At 37.7% G+C, this 21250-nt stretch overlaps 1 protein-coding gene across 17 annotated transcripts in view; it reads left to right on the plus strand.

Annotated features, from left to right (window-relative positions):
• Positions 1-21250, plus strand: part of DOCK9 (dedicator of cytokinesis 9) — a 370241-nt gene that overhangs the window by 231024 nt on the left and 117967 nt on the right. For all 17 annotated transcript variants that reach the window (XM_058276466.2, XM_058276467.2, XM_058276470.2 and 14 more), the window contains 7 exons: positions 1893-1982; positions 5606-5688; positions 7603-7672; positions 9625-9720; positions 10660-10794; positions 17126-17300; positions 18225-18292. In XM_058276466.2, the coding sequence (XP_058132449.1) occupies positions 1893-1982; positions 5606-5688; positions 7603-7672; positions 9625-9720; positions 10660-10794; positions 17126-17300; positions 18225-18292 (717 nt within the window). The remainder of the gene's footprint in view (positions 1-1892; positions 1983-5605; positions 5689-7602; positions 7673-9624; positions 9721-10659; positions 10795-17125; positions 17301-18224; positions 18293-21250) is intronic.

The following is a 21250-nucleotide window of genomic DNA, read 5'->3' on the forward strand; positions in this document are numbered from 1 at the left end:
AGATTGACTTAAATAATAGACATGTATTGGCTTACTGTTCTGAGCCTAGGAGAAGTTCACAATCGAGGTGCCAGCAAGGCAATGCTTCTCCCGGAAGACCATGGTGTTCTGAGGCTGCCAGTTCCCTGGCTTTTCCATCACATTGGGTTCCTGTAGCTCGCTCTGTGGCCTTTTATATAAGGCCTCCTATAATAGGATTAAGCCCCATCCTGATTCATTTGGGCCATACCTTAACTGAAGTGACCTAATCAAAAGGTCCTATTTACAAATGGGTTCACACCCACAGGACCAGGACTTGGGACCTGAACGTGCCTTTTGTTTGGGACATGATTCAATCCCCAACAGTCCTATTTCTTGACCTGAGCCATTTCTTCAATGATTTGATACTACAAAACTTAATTTCAGAAATCTCGAAAGACCCAAATAAGTCAAGATAAGGACATTGTCAGTGGATTGTAAGTGGTGATATAAATTGTAGCCTTCTTTGAAACATACAGAATTTCTTAAACAATCCCCTTTGCTGGTGTCACCCCTTGTTCATAACAATACTGATACTTTCCTTAATCAATATTTTGCTTTGTAGCTTTATAAAACATAGATTGTGCCTCTGTTCAGTGCTTACTGTCACTTAGCTCTGTGGCATTTCATGAGAACAGGGGTGTAATAAAGGTCACCTTCTATTTATGGTATTCACAAAGAAATCAATACCTAGAGTCTTAAAAGCTGAATGGATTAATTATGTAAAGGACATTGGTGGGAATGGAGTCCTTTATTTTACCTTCCTTGAAAATCTGGAAGCCTTATTCCAAAAGTAGGGCTTAAGATTACATTCAAAGATAGACACAGTACAAGATAAAAATAAAAATAAATGTAGATGAAGCATACCAGATGGAAAATATGGGTAGAAAATAAAATTAAGTTACATGCCAAATACATGCCATTAAGTTCTCTGCCTGTGCTGGAGAGACAGGGATCCCAGATTTGACACAAATCTTCCTCCAGCAAGGGAAGACAGGAAGCACCCATTATAGGTGCTGTGAGCTCTCAGTTTAGTGATTAGCCACGAAGAGCCAGCAGGGGACTCTGTTAGCAGAATTTTTTCACGTATGCTGTTTCCATACTATGACCTGTTATTAGAAACCAAGGATTATATAGTCTGTGGGAGAAAAAAAAATCTGAAGTGTATCTTTCTGAAGACCGAGGCCCAATTTCCCCATATTGACACTTTTTAAAAAAAATTATTTATTTATTTTTAAAAATTACATTAAAAAAATATGAGGTCCCATTCAACCCCACCACCCCCACCATATTGACACCTTACAGCCTCTTCCAGACAATGTTATTTGGGGTAGTTGTGCTATTGCCTAAAGCCATGATGCATTTCATTATTAAAAATAAGGACATAAGCCACATGAACAACAACAGTTCTGATGTTCATAGGAGGGGAGGTAGCGGTCACAATTCACTGATTCATTCAACAAATATTTATTGAAGATCTTCTGTGTGTCTGGTCACCATGCCTTTAGCAGTGGTAAAAGGCAATTAAGGCAAGCCAAAGGGTATAGGGCTAGATCAAACATCTGTAGTAGATTGACTTACATAATAGACATGTATTATTTAATGTGAAAGAGGCTGCTAACCCCCTCCCTGGAGGGATCACTGTGCCCTTGACCCAGAAGGAAGCAGGACTCCTGACTGCCCGCAGGGCTTTTGAACTTTCAGGTACCAGATGGAACCTGTTGGATGTGACCTAAGGAGGAAGCGGCCTGGCCTGGCTAAAATGGAAGTGTCTGTCTTGGTGCTGGGCCCTGCTGCAGGACCCTCTCAGCTACTCAAGGCTGGCTCCTTTTGATCTTCACTTACCCAAGGCTTTTCCTTGTGCTTTTATACAGACGGCAGTTCTCAGACGACAGGGTCGATACAAATGCTCAACGGTTCCTGCAAACGCAGAACAGGAAGCACAGAGCTTATTTGTTACTGAGGTAATGTTTTTTCCTACATTAATTTACTTGTCATTTTAAGGCCATTTTTCTCTAACCTTCTATTTTTAAACCTGAATGATATTTTCAAAAAGTGATAGAGGAGTAATAAAATCTTATGATGGAAATTTAAATATCAGAATAAGGTGAAGTTTTCAGAGTTTGAAACTTGGACGGAAATGCCAGCTGGGACCATTTCTGATCACCTAACATGAACTCTACAGAATTTATCTCATAGGTTTAAAGTAAGGGTGTCTTGTAGATGAAGTCCCTGGAAATCTCTGTAGGAAGCTTTAGTTATTACTTTTACTGATAGTGTTTTTAATGGAAACCCGGCACACACACACGTTTATGTGTTCATGTACTTTATTTATTTGTTTATATTTGTATTATTTTCAAGACTAGTTTTATATTCATCAAGTGCCAGATGATATAATAAGCAGAGTCAGACTTCCTGATGAATGTATGATAATACATCTGATAACACGAAAATAATTTACTTTTTCTTGAACATGTAAATAATAATTACGCTTTTTTTTCCTTTTCTCCAGGTGTTTTTAGGTGGGTTTAGCTGTTTTAATTTTTGTGCTGTAAAATATACCTTCATTTAAAAATAATGGATTTTTACCCTCATTTTTCTAGTTGCTATTTAGATAATAAATTCAGTAAATTTGCCCAAGAAACTTTGCTTTTATAAGCAAAGAACTATTAAAATAGTATTCAGTTTCCATTGATAATTTTGAAAAATTAAATGTGCATTTAAAAATTTGAAACTGTTTTTTCATCCTTCCTGAAACGTAACTTCCCATTCTACTTCTTATGCCACTGTATTAGTAAAATTTCAAACAAATCCAGCCAGAAATATTTATGTAGTCATAAATATTTATTTTAAAGCTGAGGGGTGGTCGAACTATACCCTCAACCTTCATTCCAGACAAAACCCAGCCTTCAGCCTGTTTTGGTAAATGTAGCACAGCCACACCATCCGTTTACATATTGTCTTTGGCTACTTACACAATAAAGCACAGCGTAGAGTAGTTGCCAAGAGCCCAAAAAGTAAAAAAAATACTTACTTACCTGGCTCTTTATAGAAAAAGTTTGCTGACTCCTGTTTTAAAGCATGTAGCAAAATTATTAAATACTAACTTAATTCTCCCAATTGGTTAAAAACTATGATTTCGGTAGGATAATGCTCCATTAAATTCTTTAATCACTGCAGATTGAGCAATAACTGCTTCATCGTATGCTGCAGGAGCCAGCATAACAACCCCTCTTGGGACTCTTCCATTGGGTGGAGTGAAACAATACTTCCTCTCCATCCCCTGGTCCGGAGCAGCATGAGCTAATGGCTTTTTAAAGAAAACAGCTTAGAAAATCTTTCAGTATAACTTCACAATATTATTGAATTTCACAAGTTTGAAAGGTTAGTTGTGGAATCAGTCAGTCATTTCCTTGTCTGGAGATACAGTGCTCTGGGTATTGGTTTCTGGTTGACTGCATTATCTCCTAAACTTATTATCTCTGCCAGTCCCTGCTACCCACCCAGTGACATGCTAAATTAATGACTCTTTCTGGTACTTAACCTGGTTAGCTATGTTTTTGAGATTCCTTATAATTTCAAATATTATAGCTATTTTTCTTACCTTTTTTGCCTAAGATATTGAAAATCTGGGCACTCATGTTAAATTCACAAATGTACTCATGATATATAAGATTGTGCTCAGTATTCATTTATTTTCTTAACTGGGCAGGTACATTTTATCCTGAATAATGATTTTGGTGTCCTGCATGAGCATTTGGTGCTGTAACTTTCTATTGCACCACAGAAACTACTTGTAGCGCTTGATGAAGAAACACTGTAGCCAGAAGGGATTGTGCTCTCTCTGACTTGGCCTCTGGAAGGAAGAGAATTGGAGTGGGGTCACAAGTCTGTGTTATACATAGTCAAATCTGCCTTACCTGTGCTAATGGAACTAGGGGCAGTAGTGGGAAAATCCAAAATCATGGATAATTCTGAAATATTATTTTTGGAATGTAATTCTGAGTGTGGATGTCCGGTGGTCTAAATATAAAAATGCTTTGCAAAATTAAAAAAGAATTTGCAAGAATAAAATTATTTAAAATATTTGTAACTACATAGCAAAAAAAAAAAAAAAGGGAAAGTTAAGCTCTTACATCTGACTGTACTCTTAACTCTTCTCTACTATTTATTCCACCTCCCAGGATGATTATCTAAATCACTCTCTCTTCACAACCTAGTGCATAAAGCGCGAAAGCATAAAGCCTGGCATAGTTCTTGTTGCTGTTATTTTCATGAAGTTGTGTGCTTGTGTGGGTGTGGGTGGCGACTTGTTTCAGAAGACCTTTCAGCAAAGGCGATGAAGTAGAAAGACTGGCAATAGAAACAGTGAAGTAAGCAAAACACAGAATTTGTTCATGGTGTTAATTACAGCAAGAGTCAAACTAGTAAGACACAAACATATTTATCTATATTTGAATTTATTCATTCTTTTTTTTTTTTTGGTACATGGAAGCCTGAATAGGTGTAGACAGTCAAGAACTAATTATACAGAAAATCATTTGAACCTGAACTAATGTTAACAGCTAAGTCAACTCTGCTTCTGTTGATTTTGAGTCATTCACATTTGAAGATTTGGTAGATTGAAACTTTATAATCTTATGACTGACTGCATAATCCTTGCTGATCTTCAAGATTAGTGGAAGACACCATGCTGGGCTGCTAAACCTATCAGATATTGAGATAGTTTAAATTTAGTCTGTATAGATTAGTATCACTAATAGAAACTTGACAACAGAATGCTCTATACAGTATGTATGTATATACACATACCAACACATGCGAAAAAGTCATGTGCCTCTCTGAAATGGAATCTAAATTTTTCTTCTGTTAAACTCCTTCTGTTTCTTTCTTTTTTTTTTTTTTTTTTTTTAAAGATTTATTTATTTATTCAATTTCGCCCCCTCCCCTGGTTGTCTGTTCTTGGTGTCTATTTGCTGCTTCTTTGTTCGCTTCTGTTGTCGTCAGCGGCCTCCTTCTGTTTCTTATGAGTAAAAGGAGACTGAGGATAAAATAGTGCTATTTAGAAAAGAAGGCAGGGAAAACTAGGTGAACTTCTAATTTTGTATGATAATATTGAGTGACAGAGTTGGTTGGAATATTAGTTAATACCGTGGAAGTATCTTTAGAGCCAAACTTTCCATTCACTTTCTTGTACTGGTAGAGGCCATAGGACTTCTTAAGAACCAAGTGTGCTGTAGTCAGAAGCAGGACATTGCTTTGTAGTTGCCAGCAAGGTTAGGTGAAGTGTGTCTTTGTGTAGAATCATCTCTCAGATGGTTAATGATAATAACTTAAAGTGGTACCTCTCCCAGGGGTAATGTTTCAGTGGATCAAAGTCTCAGGCTTCACAGGAATCTATCTGATGGTGGAATTTCAGACATCAGCTGGTTGATGGGAGAGAACTTTTGAAGTTTGTGTGGGCGGCCTTCACAAACCTTCCCAGATGCTCTCGAAAAGTCATCACATAGGCAGTTATGTTTTCTTTTGCATTTCTTTTTTTTCCTACTTATACTTTCTATTTTTTCTCTCCCACACCCCCCAACAGTGTATCAAAACCTATAAATCTGACTGGCATCTTGTGAACTATAAATATGAAGATTATTCAGAAGAGTTTCGACAGCTTCCAAAGTGAGTACACTGTCTGATCATGCAACACAAGGTTATACACTTAGAGAAGGTTTTTTTTGTACTTGAAATGCTTAAAGAGACATGTATCTTCTTATGCAGTTAGAGTTAATTGTAGAATATATTTCTAGATGATTTTTGTATGTATATGGTATAGCTGTTGCCTCCAGGGCTTTTGCTCATAGGTATCAAACTGATCTGCTCTACTCTGGTATTGGCAGGTGGTGGTAATCTTGTGGATGGTTTAAATATGCCCAGTGATTTTTTTTTTTTAGGGTACCACTGATAAAAATATAAATAGGTGAAGTTTCTTAAGTGGGAAATAGAAATCAAGGAAAATGGAAGTGTATTAAAATATGCTAGAGTGTTTTAACTGAAAAAGAATATTTGAGGGGAGTGGGTATGGTGCAAGCAGTTTAGTATCTGCTTCCCACATGGGAGGTCCTGGGTTCAGTTCCTGGTTCCTCCTAAAAAAAAAAAACAAGAACAAACAACAAGCCAACAATTGAAAAAAACAAACCCAGGGGAGTTGATGTGGCAGGGTGGTTGAGCACCAGCTCCCCACATACGAGGTCCCAGGTTCAATCCACACCCCAGTACCTCAAAAAAAAAATTTTTTTAAGAGACATTTTATATTGAGTAAATTTTATGTTAAAAAAAATTTAAGAGACAACCATTTTCCCAGATGAATTTCTTTCCTCCCTTTAAAGTATTCACTTGTTCTAGAATATTTCAAAAGCAAATATGTTTAGATTGACTAGTGGTAGTTAATGTGAACTTGAGATCGTTCTCTCCTCAAGAGGATATCTGTTATAAAGTGGTACATCCTGAAACGATGCAGGTGACAAATTTAACTATAATTTATTATGAATTAGTAGATAATGATATGTTTAAAAAAATAACATGGCCAATGAAAATTTTCTTTGCAACCCTATTAATCTATTTTCCTTTGTTTATGTTACATCTGTGTGGGAGAACCTTTTATACCATTCTCAGAGGACCTAGCTGTTTGTTTTTCCTATTTGTGTGGTTCAGCCTCTCCTTAAGAGTGTCCAGCCAACTTCCCAGTTGTCTCTTTTAAACCTCAGCAGAGAACACTCCCTCCTAGTTTTATCTTCTCCAGATGGGTAGGCTCTTTAATTCTGTGTTTACCCAATACTCATGTGAGGCTTTAAAATTTTTCCCATTTGATGGATTAACCCATTTTCATTGATTGTCTTGTTTATACTGTTCTCATGGTTGAAAGTCTATAAGATATAATGGCAGATTTTATCCTTTGCATCACTAAGATTTCTCAATTGTGGGTTGAGATAGAGAGGGAGAATTATAACAGTGGGTAGAAATGTAGATTCCTCTGTCTGGTTCAGCTACTTAATCTGTCCTCAAGGTACTTAAACTCTGTAAGCCTCAGTCTCTTCATCTATGAAATAATCTTAACAGTAGTCTCTGACACCTAAAGGATTAAATGAGATAATGCATGTCAAGTCCGCACCACGGTGCCTAGCATGTAACCACTGTTCCATAAATTCCAGCTGCCACTGTTACTGCTGTTGTGTTTGTTATAGACACCATCATTCTTAACACTGTGCTTCCCAATTGCTTTAAATGCAGTGACACTAGGTTCCATTTTTCTCTCATAAACACCATATTAAGTTATTCTAACAAGTCTTTAATAATAACTAATACACTTTCCCATTCGTAACATACTTTTCTAACTCCCAAAAAGCTATGCTGTCTTTTCCACATAGCTTTTTTGGAGCTCTACAACTCAAGCCTCTGGGAACAGTCACTTGAAAAGCAATGGGATAGATCAATTTTATTTATTAAATGCTGGTTCCTTTGATGGATGAAGAAATGCAAAAAAATCTTCATTGATTAGGTAATTGTAAAACACATTTTCTTTCTTCTTTTTTAAAGCAAAGTGGTAAAATTGGATAAACTTCCAGCTCATGTCTATGAAGTTGATGAGGAGGTCGACAAAGATGAGGTGGGATAATTCCTTGCTATTGTTTCTCTTTTCACTTTAGGTATTTAAAATGATTTATTTCATGTGCTTAAAAAATTAATTAGCAAATTACCAACATTTAGCTGAACAAGATATTGGAATGTTTCTTGAAACAGAAGAATTTTTAAAATGTGTTGTTTGATTGATTGACTGAAATATGGTCTCTCAACCCGACAGTTTCACATTTCATATGTTCTTCTGGTTGTGTTTATTTGTTCTGAGGTCATTTTCAAAGACTTGGATTGGATTTAGCTACATTGTTAAAAAAATATGAAGAAGACTTAGACCTTAAATTCAGTTGTTTTTTCAGCAGATGTCTTGAAACAGACTGGCAGCCAGTAGATTTTAAATGGCTGTTTCTTCCATGATTGCTTTGAGCGAGCACTGCAGTTCCCAGAAGCTCTGCTTTGAACAAGCCCACCCCCCCTACTATTGGAGAAATGATTATGGCTATAGACATGTATAAAGAGACCAGGGCATGAAAGCGAGTGTGTCCACTGAGCAAGGGAAACCCAGTCAAGATTCAGTGCCACCTGTCTCTGCATTTCTCCTTCTTTCTTCCTCAATATGGGCTACCCCGTAATTAATTTAGTTTTTTTTCCCTTTAAAAAATAATTTCTGGGAGCAGATGTAGCTCAGGGGTTGAATGTCTGCCTCCATGTACAAGGTCCTGGGTTTCAATCCCCAGCACCTCAAAATTTTTTTTTTCTTTATTGCCCAGTTGAACCCCAACACCTTAACGGTATTCATGGTGGCACATTATTTGAGAAATCACTGATGAAATAACTCTGGGAAAAGTGAGTGGTTATTCAAAATGAATACCCAGATATTAAGAACTTGACGATTAATAAGAACAGGAGGGCCAATGGAGATAATACATGTAAAGGCACACAATAAAGAATAAAATCCTAGACAGTGTATTTCCATTATTGCCAATGATGATAATAACAGCAGCAACGAAACCACCAGTATTGATAATGAAGCAGCCTACGATGGGTCTTTCTGCAATTGTCTATCTGATTATAAAAGTAAAGGTTATAACTGGCGGCCAGGCTTGGGAGTTATGAGCAGGGTAACCTGGTACTGTGGAACCTCTTTTCCCAAGGTACCTTTTGTGTATTGGGCACAGCCTTAAAGGGGCAAAAGAGTCACAAGGGAGCAATTTTATAGCATGTGTGGAAGGGGTCAGGGCCAGGGTATGGCAGAAGATTTGCCGTCTTGTTTATTTGAGTATGTGTATTTTTCATCTGTCTGTTTATTGTATACACAAATGATGACTAGCATATTTTTAGCAGCAGTTGGCGGCTCCAGGCCTCCCTCCTTAAACTCAGCGCTCACATCTTGGGTTCAGAACTTGAAGGCACATGTTTCTTTACTTCGCTGGCTGGTCCCCCCTCCCTCTTCCTGCTTTCCTTTTCCCCACCCCTGTTTGCATTCTTGCCTGTCTTTCCCTCTTTTTTTTTTTTTCCTTTGCCCCATCATTTAACACTCCTTTCTGTATTGCTTCACATTTCCTTCCTTCCTTCCTTTCTTTATTCACCTTTCCCTGAACTAAGCCTCTGGGAAGTTTTCCAGGAATTTGCTTTTGTCCCTCAACTATAAGGGAGTGTAATTTGAAAACATTTTTTCATGCAACCAGGCGAGACCTTACAACTTGAGTGGTCTAAAGTGGTATGTACTTTCTGTGGCTCATTAAGTACTTAAAAATAAAAACTTGGACTGGGCTTATGTTGCCTGTTAATAGAGGAGGATTTTCAGAAACTTAGGCTGGCCCCTCTCTTTTACTGCTTAGTGGACTTTGAACTGACCTGTTGGCCTTGGCGACAGGTGAGTACTCCAGTAAAAGGAGCAAATGCCTTTCTCACTGACCAACTCGAGCAAACAACGTGAGGTAATAAAGGGAGATTTACTGTGGTGTTTTCCTTCTCTCCTAGGATGCTGCCTCCCTCGGTTCTCAGAAAGGGGGGATCACCAGGCACGGGTGGCTGTACAAAGGCAACATGAACAGTGCCATCAGCGTGACCATGAGGGTGAGGAGGCACGCCTTCCCGGTTTCCCCCGCGCTTACACCCTTTTAGCTGTGGGTCCTGAGAATAAAGACGAGTGGGCAAGCTGTTCTTCCTGACAGAAATGACGTTGTCTGCTTAGCGAGCTGCGCCCCTGCTGCTAGCACCACCGCTGATACAGACCCATCCGCTCGCTTCCCCACACTGCTCTCTGCCCACTAGCGTGAAGAGACCCTGTGAGCTGAGGTGGCGGTGTGGTTGCCGACACAGTCCTCCTCCTCTATATTAACTACACAAACGATACCTGGTACTTCACAACTTCACTGAGAGGCTCTTTTGCAGGTTAAACGTAAGCCCTTCCGTTGAGGTCTCCTGTGACACAGCCAGGTCAGGCAGCGATTTGACAAAAGGGAAATGGTCAAATTGGAAGAAGGTTGCAAAAAGAAAAGTAAAGTTGGTGCAAAAAGCTATTTGGAACAGAAAAGGAAAGAAACCATGGAAGATAGGTAGGGCACATAGGGAGATGAAAATTAAAGTGGAAATGCTGACTCTTCTAAATCCAGAGGCAGGAAAGCTGTTCAGCGTCCTGAGGCAGAAATGAGTTCCTTTTCGGTATGAGCAAGAAACCCTAGGGAGTTTAGAAAGTTTCCATCCTCCTGTGTTGCATCCCAAATTGGAATTCACTGCCCTGCTTTTGGGTGGTTATGTAAAATCTCCTGTTCTGTGGGTGAGAAAAATGACCCATGGATGTTATGTGAACCATCTCCTCAGAACTGACATGCAATAAAGCTATTAGATGTGATGGAGAGTCAGCTCATCCAATTACCTGGCACACTAGCTAGAATTAAATTTGTTTTGGAGAGAACTGAAATTGTTTTCAGATATTTATATACATCAGTCATTGTTATAGACTGTGATTCTTTTCATTTTGAAAGAACAGCTGTGTGTGTATTTTTCTCTCAGTCATTTAAGAGACGTTTTTTCCACCTGATTCAACTTGGTGATGGATCCTATAACTTGAATTTCTATAAAGATGAAAAGATCTCCAAAGAACCAAAAGGATCAATATTTCTGGATTCCTGTATGGGTGTAGTTCAGGTAAATATGAAAATAGTTATATCGTTATGTTTTCTTATTTGTAAAAATACCATGTATGAATTAGCAGTTTAGGGAAACACTTCAAAAAATGTGAATATTTTGCAAGCTTATAGAGACAGAAAGTAGATTACATGTTACTAGGAAATGGGGGGAGGGGAGTGGGGGAAATGGGCAGTTACTCTTTAATGGGTACAGAGTTTCTCTTTGGGGTGATAAAAAGTTTTGATAGTGGATGGCAGTGATGTAGCACAACATTGTGACTTTTATTAATACCATTGAATTGTATACATGAAACTGTTTAAAAGGGGAAATTTTATGTTGTATTTGTTATCACAATAAAATTTTTGAAGTAAATATTAGTGGTAGAAATATAATATCTAACTTTAAAATAAGTAAAGACTTGATTTTCATCCACTTAGAAGATGGCACACTTTGCACAGAGGCAGAATCCTGTTCTGATAAGCATGTGTGTTCTGCTGCCTGAGTCCTTGTATTTAAAACCTGACTTTGCCACTTTTTTGCTGAGTGACCTTGGATAGGCTAGTTGAGTTTCTTCAGCTGCAAATGATAATACTTAATAGGACAATTGAGAGGATTGGATGAGTTAACATGTGAAAATATTTAGAGCAGTGCACACTTAATGAATGATGACTTTTATCTCCACCATCATAGTGCTGAGGCCATTTAGGGTGCTGATCAGAATGGTAGTTAGAGTCAGACTGAGATAAAATCCCAGACTGAGCTTTTTAACCTGGGAGATGTAATTTAACCTGTGCTTCAGTTTCCTCATTTGTTAAATAGGGATAATTATAGTCTCCAATATGGCTACTGAGAGAAATTAATAGATGTAAAGTGCTTACATAGCATAGTTGTGTGGTAAGCACTGTCAGTATTAGATATTTTTTGTTCTGTTGCTGTTGTAGTTCTTAAAATTTATTTTTTTGTTATATACATAACATGAGTGTATTCTTATTGTAAAAAATTGGGCAATACAAATAAAGTCCCTCTTGCCTCTCTCTCCCCTATGCCCCATCTCTTCCTTTCCTAGACAACTTCTGTTACCTGTTTGGTTTGTGTCCTTCCATACCTTTTGAGAATTTTCTTTGCAAGCAGATTGTCAGTCTCCCCATCCATCCATCCATCCTTCTACGCACCCATCCATCTTTTCACTCCCCTGCAGTTTCCAGGAAATGTTAAGGCAGCAGCTTACAAAGATACATAAAACACAGGATAGCATAAACTTGAAGTGGGATTGAAAGAAGACCAAGTGGCTAGAGTAGGGGGTAGATAAAGTGGAATTAAGATAAGAAAAAAAAAAACAACAATGTCCTATAAAGACATAATGCCAGCTATAGGTAGTCCACAAATTGGCTTTATGATTTCTAGCTTGGAAATTTCTGCTCAGTCTTACAATTGGATTGTGTACTTAAGATATAAACAATCCAATTAGTCCAAATCTGGCCAAGTAATCTCAGAGTGAAGATCTTTCAGGCATTTCTCTTGGGGGTGCTCATGAAGAGGAAGGACACTGTGTGTTTAGTGAAGAGTCTCCTTGCTGCTATCTTCACAATAGATGCAATCACCATTATCAGAGAATTATCACTTAACATGACTCAATTTTGGCTGATGACATCAGCCCCAAACTCTGTTCTATAAAAAAAGATTGTCTGTTAGGGCAACATGATTAAGATGCAGATGCAGCTCTCTGGTTTGACCTAACTACACTTGTTTATATATTTACATATTTATATAAATTAAATTATATTTTCATCAAACTAATACAGTCATCTAGTTTAGCTTGTCAAACAGTGCTAAAAGGCAGCAGTTAAAAGTATATTCCTGGGAGCAGATGTGGCTCAAGCAGTTGGGCACCCACATCCCATATGGGAGGTCCCTTCTTCGGTACCTAGTGCCTCCTAAAGAAAACGAGCAAAACAAGTGGAAACAATGAGGAGATACAGGGAGCAGACAATGAGCAGACAAGAAAGCCATGGGGGTAGGGGTAGTTCATTCCTGCCTGCATCACCCCTACCTCACCCATCTCCCTACTCCCTCAACTCTTTTCACTGTTTCTTCTAGTATTTGCCTCTGTTTTACTAGGTAATGATTTTTCACTGTTATGTCTTTATTCATTAATTTTGAACATTAATGACTTCCTAAAATATGATAGGCAAGAATTTTAGCTCCTATCATCCTTCTGCTCTCATCTGGACTAATTGCTTTCTCGGCTTCCGCACAGCAGTCATCCTGGAAATTCCCTTTGCCTCCTTCCCTGTCTTGGATTCCTTGTTTCTGGGATCCTGGATTTTCCTATTTCTTGGTTTATTTTCTCGTTTGGGAGGAGCACATCCTCCAATAGCTTCCTGAGAATTGTATGCAAGATGTTAATTTTTGGGGACTTAGCATATCTGCAATTATCTTTATTTTTGCATTCACACTTGGTTGATAGTTTGGCTGGATGTAGAAATCCAACATGAAATCATTTTACCTTAAAAATTTGAAGGTTTTCCATTATTTTCAAAATGCTAGTGTTTTGAGGATTCAGATGCCATTCTTATTCCATGTTCTTTGTGATCTTTTTCTATCTGGAAACTTTTAGAATCTTCTCTTTATCTCTAGTTTTCTGTTGATTTTTATATTTTTGGTAAACTTTGTTAAAGTATAACATTTAAGTAGAAGATATACAAATAATATGTGACAGTGCATTTTTACTAGGCTTAAATCTCTTATCTTTTGTGTTGAAAACTCTGGGAGTATTCTTATTCTGGAGACTTTGTGAAATTTTCTTGTAATTTTACTTCAAAAATTTTCAAGACTTCATTTCTCTGAGCTTGTTTTGTAGAACTCCTGATAGATGTTTGATTTCTTAAGCCTTTTCTCGTAATGTTCTTTAAAATCTTCCTTTTCTTTTGTCCTACTTCCTCAGAGGTTTCTTCAATACTGTTTCTTCATTTTTTACTCAATTTTTAAAATCTGCTTTCATATATAATTTCCAAGATCTCTTTCCTGGAAAGAAAGATGTATCTGGGGGGAGGCAATTTTTTTTTTTTAACTCCCTGCATTTCCTATGGTTTTCCTTTTCCCTCTTGGTTTGTTTTGGCCTCTTTCATATTGGAGGATGTTACAAATGTCTAGGGATCCTTGGCCATTTGTTTATATTTGAGAGTGAGGACCTAGAATGGCAAGCTCATTGTGGACTGGTGGGCCTCACTGTGTGACGTCATCAGTGACCAGCCAGCCCTTCTTGAGGTGTTATACATATTAGCACCTGTAGGTCTTGTTACTAGGGCTATTTGGTTTCCTCAGAGCAGGATCCTCTGGTGTGTGTCTGGTTTTAAGCCTCTTAAAACTGAGCAGGCAGGGCAGCTGGGGGGCCTTCAAATGATTACTAGTCCTATGTGAGTTGTTCGGCTTACAGATGAACATAGTAAATGTACTTTCTTTGGCAGTTGTTCTTTTCTGAGCCTCATGGAGTTTCTCTCTACATATTCATTGCATGGTATGAATAAAAGACTCCAGGGGTCCTCTGTGCAGATTTGTGGAGCTCTTTCTTTATGTAGTTCTCTCCTCTTAGGTACTCTGTCCTCCACATTCTAGCCAGATTGATCTTCCTGCACGCCAGGTGGTCTCTTCAACTGAACAAGACAGATGGACTCTGAGTTGTCTCTAGGCAGAAAGCTGGGGTCCCAAACCTGCACTGCCTGTTGCCGAATATCTGAAAACTGTTGTTACAGTCTATTTTGTCCAGTTTCCTAGTTTATATGTGGGTCTATAAGGCCTGCCCTTGTTGCTCCTTTGTAGCCAGAGGTGGAAGTTAAGGGTCCAAAGTCAGATGTCTTACAAGTGCCAAGCAGGTAAATTTAGTGAGAGCAGCAGCCTGGGTAGAAAGCAACTGGGAATTCTGGGAACTGTGATAAACTGGAGCACAGATGCCTCTTTAAAGAGGGCAGCTGCTTCCCAGCTCTAGCTGATCTTGCCACCAGGTGAGTGTTGCCAGATCATCTGATTTTTCAAGAAATACAAAAAATACAGAATTTTAGTTAAAGCTTGGTATTCTAATTATTGGTAACTAATTTGAGAAAAACATACTGTGCAGGATAAAGAAGAAAAAAAAAGGAAGAGGCAGTGGGTAGAAGACGTCTATCTGTAGGCTAGTTTGCAACGTTTGCCACAGATAAAGGGCCTGCTGGGCAGGGCTTATTTGTTGGCACATGAAGACGTGTTTGGGTCCTAATTCACTTAATGTTCACCAGAAATTGTTTTTGACTGATAGCTAATCACCGTGTAGATGTTTCCTAGCAGCAGCCCGGCCCTCAGCTTCAAGCTACCATTGTGAACAACACTGATAGGACAATGTGTTTATTGACATTAAAGGAAGGGGTACCACAGTAAATTATAAATGACAGAGCTTAACTCCTTGTAGGGGATTCCCAAGTAGGAGTTTCAATTGTATTCTTAAAGACCATTTAAGTTAATTTTCTGGCATGACCTAACAAAATTTAAAGCAAAAGTAAATATTTGGCAACCTTGTTTTTAAAGTAGGAAATAATAGTTTTTGTTGTATAAGAATTTTGTGACATTTCTTCACGTCTGTGTGTATTGATGTTCTATAAGTATAGCAGCCCTGGAATTAGCAGGGCTATAATTTATACTCTCTGGAGTATATTTTTTTAAAATCTAAGGTTTCTGACGTCAGTGGAAATCTCTCTTGTCTTTGGTCAAATTCTTTTTACAGGGTGCAGCTGATGGTGTTTTGCACTTAATGAATTGTCTCTAAGGTATCAAAAGTTTAAAATAATTTACTTTTTCATCCACATCTGTTTATAAATTAAGCCCCCAAACTTGTTTTACTTTGGAACATTGTGGAAAAAATTGGTGGATTAATACTTGGTTTGAAGAAACGCTTAAGCTAAAATTTTAAATAGACCTAAAAGAAATAGAGTTTAGAATCTTAAGTCCTAAAAGTATTTTAGAATCCTCAAAATTCATTATGCTTATTTTGCAGATGAGGAAACTGGGCTTAGTAAGATGAATAACATAGAAGCAAGGCTTAATGTTCTTTCCCCACCTTTAACTTTTTATTTTCATAGATAATGGTGACTATGTGAAGGGGGGAGAAAACTCACTTAATTTTAGCCTTTTGACTCCTTCTCTGTTTCTTGCCCTGAATTGACGTTTAAGTGAGGTCCAAGTGGCAATTACTGAGCCCAAAGCAGACTGTGCACTGTAGTTTGTGTGACTTTGCCAAGAACAGCACCCTTCTCTGTGTTTCTAAGAACTGTGCTGCAAAGAACGAGGCAGACATTTGGAAGGATTGTCCTGTTCCCAAGACATGTGCTGAGGAGCTTATGGAATTGTGGATAGCCAGCTAGAATTTTAGCGGGTTTGTGGGGTGGGCAGCTGTTGTGCCTTTCGCAGGTTGGTGGAAGTTTGTGATTTCATATTTCTCAGCCTGTGTTTACAAGAAATCCTGTCAACCTTGTGCCAGAGCTGAACCTCTGTCTAGGGCAGCAGTTCTCAAGCAGGAGTGATTTCGTCCCCCATGGGATATTTGGCAATGTCTGGAGATGTTTTTTAGTGGTCAAGACTGGGAGGGTGGAGGTTGCTACTGGCATCTCTAGCTAGGAATGCTGCGAAATATCCTACAGTGCACAGTACAGCCCCTCACAACGAAGAGTTGTCCAGCCTCAAATGTCAGTAGTACCAAGACTTTAATACATGTCGGCTACTATGTTTATACTTGGAGCCAGACCTGCTTTCATGGTCATAAAAAACTGTAGGCACGAAGGAAGGCTATAAATATGGAAGGCAAATGCATTTTGGGATTCATAAATGATTACAGAGTTCCAGGTAAGTAAGTCAAATGTATTGATATTGGTTTGCTTTGAACAATGTAATTCCGCACACTGCTTCATTGAGAAAAATATGAGCTAGAAGAGTAGAAAAATTTAAGTGAAATTTCATTCATTCAACAAATATTTTTCAAGTGCCTGCCATGTGCCAGGAACTATTCTAGAGACAGGGGATATAGCATTGAACAAAAGAAGAGGAATATCTCTGCCCTTGTGTAGTTGTTGTTCCATTGGAGGGTACAGACAATAAGCAAAATAAATATATGAAATTTATAATGTATCAGATGGAAAAATACAGCTATGGAGAAAATAAGGCAGTGAAGGTAAATAGTGATTGGGGGTGTGTGGGGAGGGAGCTTGCAATTTTAAATAGGGTGGCCTGGAATGCCAGTGAGATAGCTGCCATTGGTAAATAATAATTACTCTAAGGCAATTCACATTCTTTAAAAATGTGTCGCTCTGTCATTTTTACCTTTCAGAACAACAAAGTCAGGCGTTTTGCTTTTGAGCTCAAAATGCAGGACAAGAGTAGTTATCTTTTGGCAGCAGACAGTGAATTGGAAATGGAAGAATGGATTACAACTCTAAACAAGATTCTCCAGCTCAACTTTGAAGCTGCAATGCAAGAGAAGCGAAATGGAGACTCTCATGAAGGTGGGTAATCTAGCTTGCCTTAGGTGCCCACTCACTCTGGGGAAGTTTTTCTTTTTGCTAGGCCGGTATAGGAAGGAGACATAGATTCCACATGTGGACAGATGTGAGCTCTTTACAAATATTGTCAGCAATGATTATCTCACATTAGAATTTACTTCCCTGACATCATTTTTTTGGGTAAGGATACAGTATAAAAAAAGCAGTGCATGTAAAGCAGAAAGAAATACTTGGATTCAAATCCCAGCAATACCATTTTTCAGCTGCATGACATTGGGCAAGCTACTTCTTTCTTTCTGAGCCTCAGGCTTAATTACCTACAAAATGAGAATAAAAATGAAACTTGCTGATCAGATGGGGAAATTAAATAATATAACCTGACATAGAGACAGCACTTAAAATAGTAGTTTGATTTTATTATTAATAATATCCTTTGGAATTTTCAAGACCAAGTTAGGATGAGTGGAAGCCGCGAATGAAATCTGGCTAGGGTCTTGACAGTTCATATCAATCCCTTGGATAGGTGATCCTCAACTCTGACTGCACACTCAGAATACTAGGGAGCTTTTAAAAATCACTGTTTCCCTGGCCCTACCAAAGATTCTAATTTAATTGGCCTGGAATAGGGCCTGGGCAGGTCTGCTTTTTAGCAGATAGGCATGGTGTGGCCACGTGGGCTATTGTTGGTAGTATGTATCAATGCTAAGGAGACAGTGTCCCTGCTGTACTAGCTACTAAATATTTAGTTATCGTCACTAGACCTAGGCATCAGTATTTTTTAAAAGTCCCCAAGGTATTTCTAATGTGCAGCCATTGTTCAAAACCACTGAGTTGGAGGGCACATAGAGAAAGAGCCTTCGTCATTCTGTTTTAAATAAAATATTTTATAAATTACTAGTGACTCAGGAATCTGTTTTGTCATTTTAGATGATGAACAAAGCAAATTGGATGGTTCTGGTTCCGGTTTAGATAGCTACCTGCCTGAACTTGCCAAGGTAATAGCACCTTAAATCTTCTGCTCTTTTTAGAATGATATTAAAATGTTTCTCATTTTATGATTTGTCCAGAATGGAATCTGTGGGAATCATTAACAATTATATCATAGTATATCACTGACAATTACATTGTAGTTACTACTTTGTATTTTCTGACCTGAATATGAGGTGATATGAAATACTATACTGACATGAGTCAGATTTCAGTGTATTTTCCAGGGTGCTTTATACAAAGTATTGTATTTTTATTACTCAGCTGTTTATTTCCTATAATATTTAATACTGCTTTATGAGTTTTGTAGTTTTGAAGAAATAACCAAAATACACAGATAAAATATTTCCATAACATAGTACTTGCCAAGTTTACACATATGCTTCTCATTATTCAACTTAATGGACCCAATTCCAAAGGGAATGGATCTGTGATGATCTTAGCAATAAACCAAAGAGAGGTTGCCTGAGTTATATAAAAATCACCGACAGGGATTTGCTAGCATCTTATTTCCTAGGTCATTTTCAATGAAAACAAAAGTTATGGGAAGCGGACTTGGCCCAGTGGTTAGGGTGTCTGTCTACCACATGGGAGGTCCACGGTTCAAACCCAGAACCTCCTTGACCCGTGTGGAGCTGGCCCATGCGCAGTGCTGATATGCACAAGGAGTGCCGTGCCATGCAGGGGTGTCCCTGCGTAGGGGAGCCCCCCACACAAGGAGTACGTCCTGTAAGGAGAGCCGCCCAGTGCAAAACAAAGTGCAGCCTGCCCAGGAATGGCACCACACACACAGAGAGCTAGCTAACACAACAAGATGATGCAACAAAAAGAAACACAGATGATGCAACAAAAAGAAACACAGATTCCCATGCCACTGACAACAACAGAAGCGGACAAAGAAGAACACGCAGCAAATAGACACAGAGAACAGACAACTGGGGGAGGGGAAGGGGAGATAAATAAAAAACAACAACAAAAGTTATACCTTGAAAGTTACTGAAAAACACAAAGGAAAACAAAACAATCTTATCTCCACCACTCAGATTCAATTCCACCACTCAGATTCAAATATTGTCATTTCTAGCTTCCTTTTTAAAAAAATTTTTTTAAAGAAATGAAACATCCGTTATAGCTGAATTTCTTTTTTAAACACCATCCCTAACCCTATTCCCTTCCTCCCCTGCAACCTGAACGACACTTACTCTTCTGAGTTTGCTGAGATTGTTTCCGTTTCATTTGTGTATCTTTACAAGTACATCTCTCATAACAACATATGTTTTGTATGGTGTTATATAAATGCCAACATACTATATATATTATTCTTAATTTGCTTTTACTTTTAAATTCAGCCTAGATTTTGAAATCCACCCAAGTTCGTATATAGATCTAGTTCATCACTTTTGTTATATTGTATAAACATTTTATTTTAGCCATTCTATAATTTCCAGTGCTACAAACAATGCTACAGTGAGTACCCTTATTCTTGTATGCATCCTTGTATGCATCTGTGAATGCCTCTTTTTTTATAAATGAAATACCTTTGTCTTCCCTAGCCCCTTATAATCTTATGCTATTATTGTCTTTCTATTCTTTTTTGAGAATACAGTGAAATAATGACCTACACATCTTAAACACTATAATAGAAACATGGTTTATCTACATACAATTATAAATAGACTAACATTCAGCATTGACTTTTATTTTAAGACAACATGACTGTTCTAAAATATAAAATCTCCATTCCTGGCTAGGAATTTTAGAGCATTGTTTTTCTTCAGGATTTCACTGTTACCACAGTGTCTTTTTAGCACCTGCCTATTAAAGCTAATTTTAGTGCCCCTGCTGTAACCTTCTCATAGGCTGGGGAGAGTTTGGCTTGTGTGTTTGTGTTTTTGGTGTTATGAACTTCTATGTATCATATATTTTTTTATAAAAGCATTTTTATCGAGATAAATTCTTATACCATACACCATACCATACACATCCACCCAGTGTGTACAATCACTGGCTTTTAGTATAATCAGAGTTGTTAATTCATAACCACAATCAATTTTTGAACATTTCCATTACTTCAAAAAGGAAAACTCCACACCCCTTAACAGTCACCTCTCAATCCCTCCATCTTTTCAGCCCTAAATAACCACTATTCTAATTCTGTCCCACTAAATATATTTATATCTACATTTTATATAAATGGAACCATACGATATGTAGTACTTTGTGTCTGGTTTCTTTCCCTTAGCATAATGTTTTTAAAAAAATTATTGTATTGTTTTAATTAGAGAAGATAAAGGTTTACTTTTTTGTTTTTGGATGTTTTAGGGTTCATAATTTCTCAAAGTAAAATGTTTGAAACTTTTTTGCTTTTTTCTTTTTGAAACAATCTATATGATACAGTCAAAAGTTTTGAAACTAACTTTCTACACTTACTGGGTGAACAGAATTGATACCTTGCAGAAGACTTGTATTATTTGAGTCTAATGCTGATTAATTAGAAATATTTTTTTCCTATGAAGACATACTGGGGGTTTGTCCCTCATTTCTTCTCTCACTGCCTATCACTGTGTGGTATACGGTATAAAGCCAACAAAATTCAGTATTCATGGCTCCTAAGACATAAGGAGAATTTTTTTAAATGCCTCTATAACTTACATTTAGAGCTTTTTTCATAACATGGGTTACAACCAAGTTAGTTGAAGTCATTTTAATTAATGTAATTAATTTAATTGGTTCCCCCATTTCTTTTTCATTTTATGTTTTTAAAATTTTAATTTTATACTTAAGTATAACTTACATGGAATAAAATGCTCCAGTATTATTGTACAGCACGATGGATTTCACATCATTTACCCAAGTAACCATTATCCAGATGAAGATCTAGAACGTTCCAGCACCAGTGGACTCTCTTCTCCTCCTCCCTGATGACACTCCCATTATTTTGACCTCCATCACTATAGATTAGTTTT

Source organism: Dasypus novemcinctus, chromosome 15 (assembly GCF_030445035.2).
Source record: "Dasypus novemcinctus isolate mDasNov1 chromosome 15, mDasNov1.1.hap2, whole genome shotgun sequence".
Taxonomy (NCBI): Eukaryota; Metazoa; Chordata; class Mammalia; order Cingulata; family Dasypodidae; genus Dasypus; species Dasypus novemcinctus.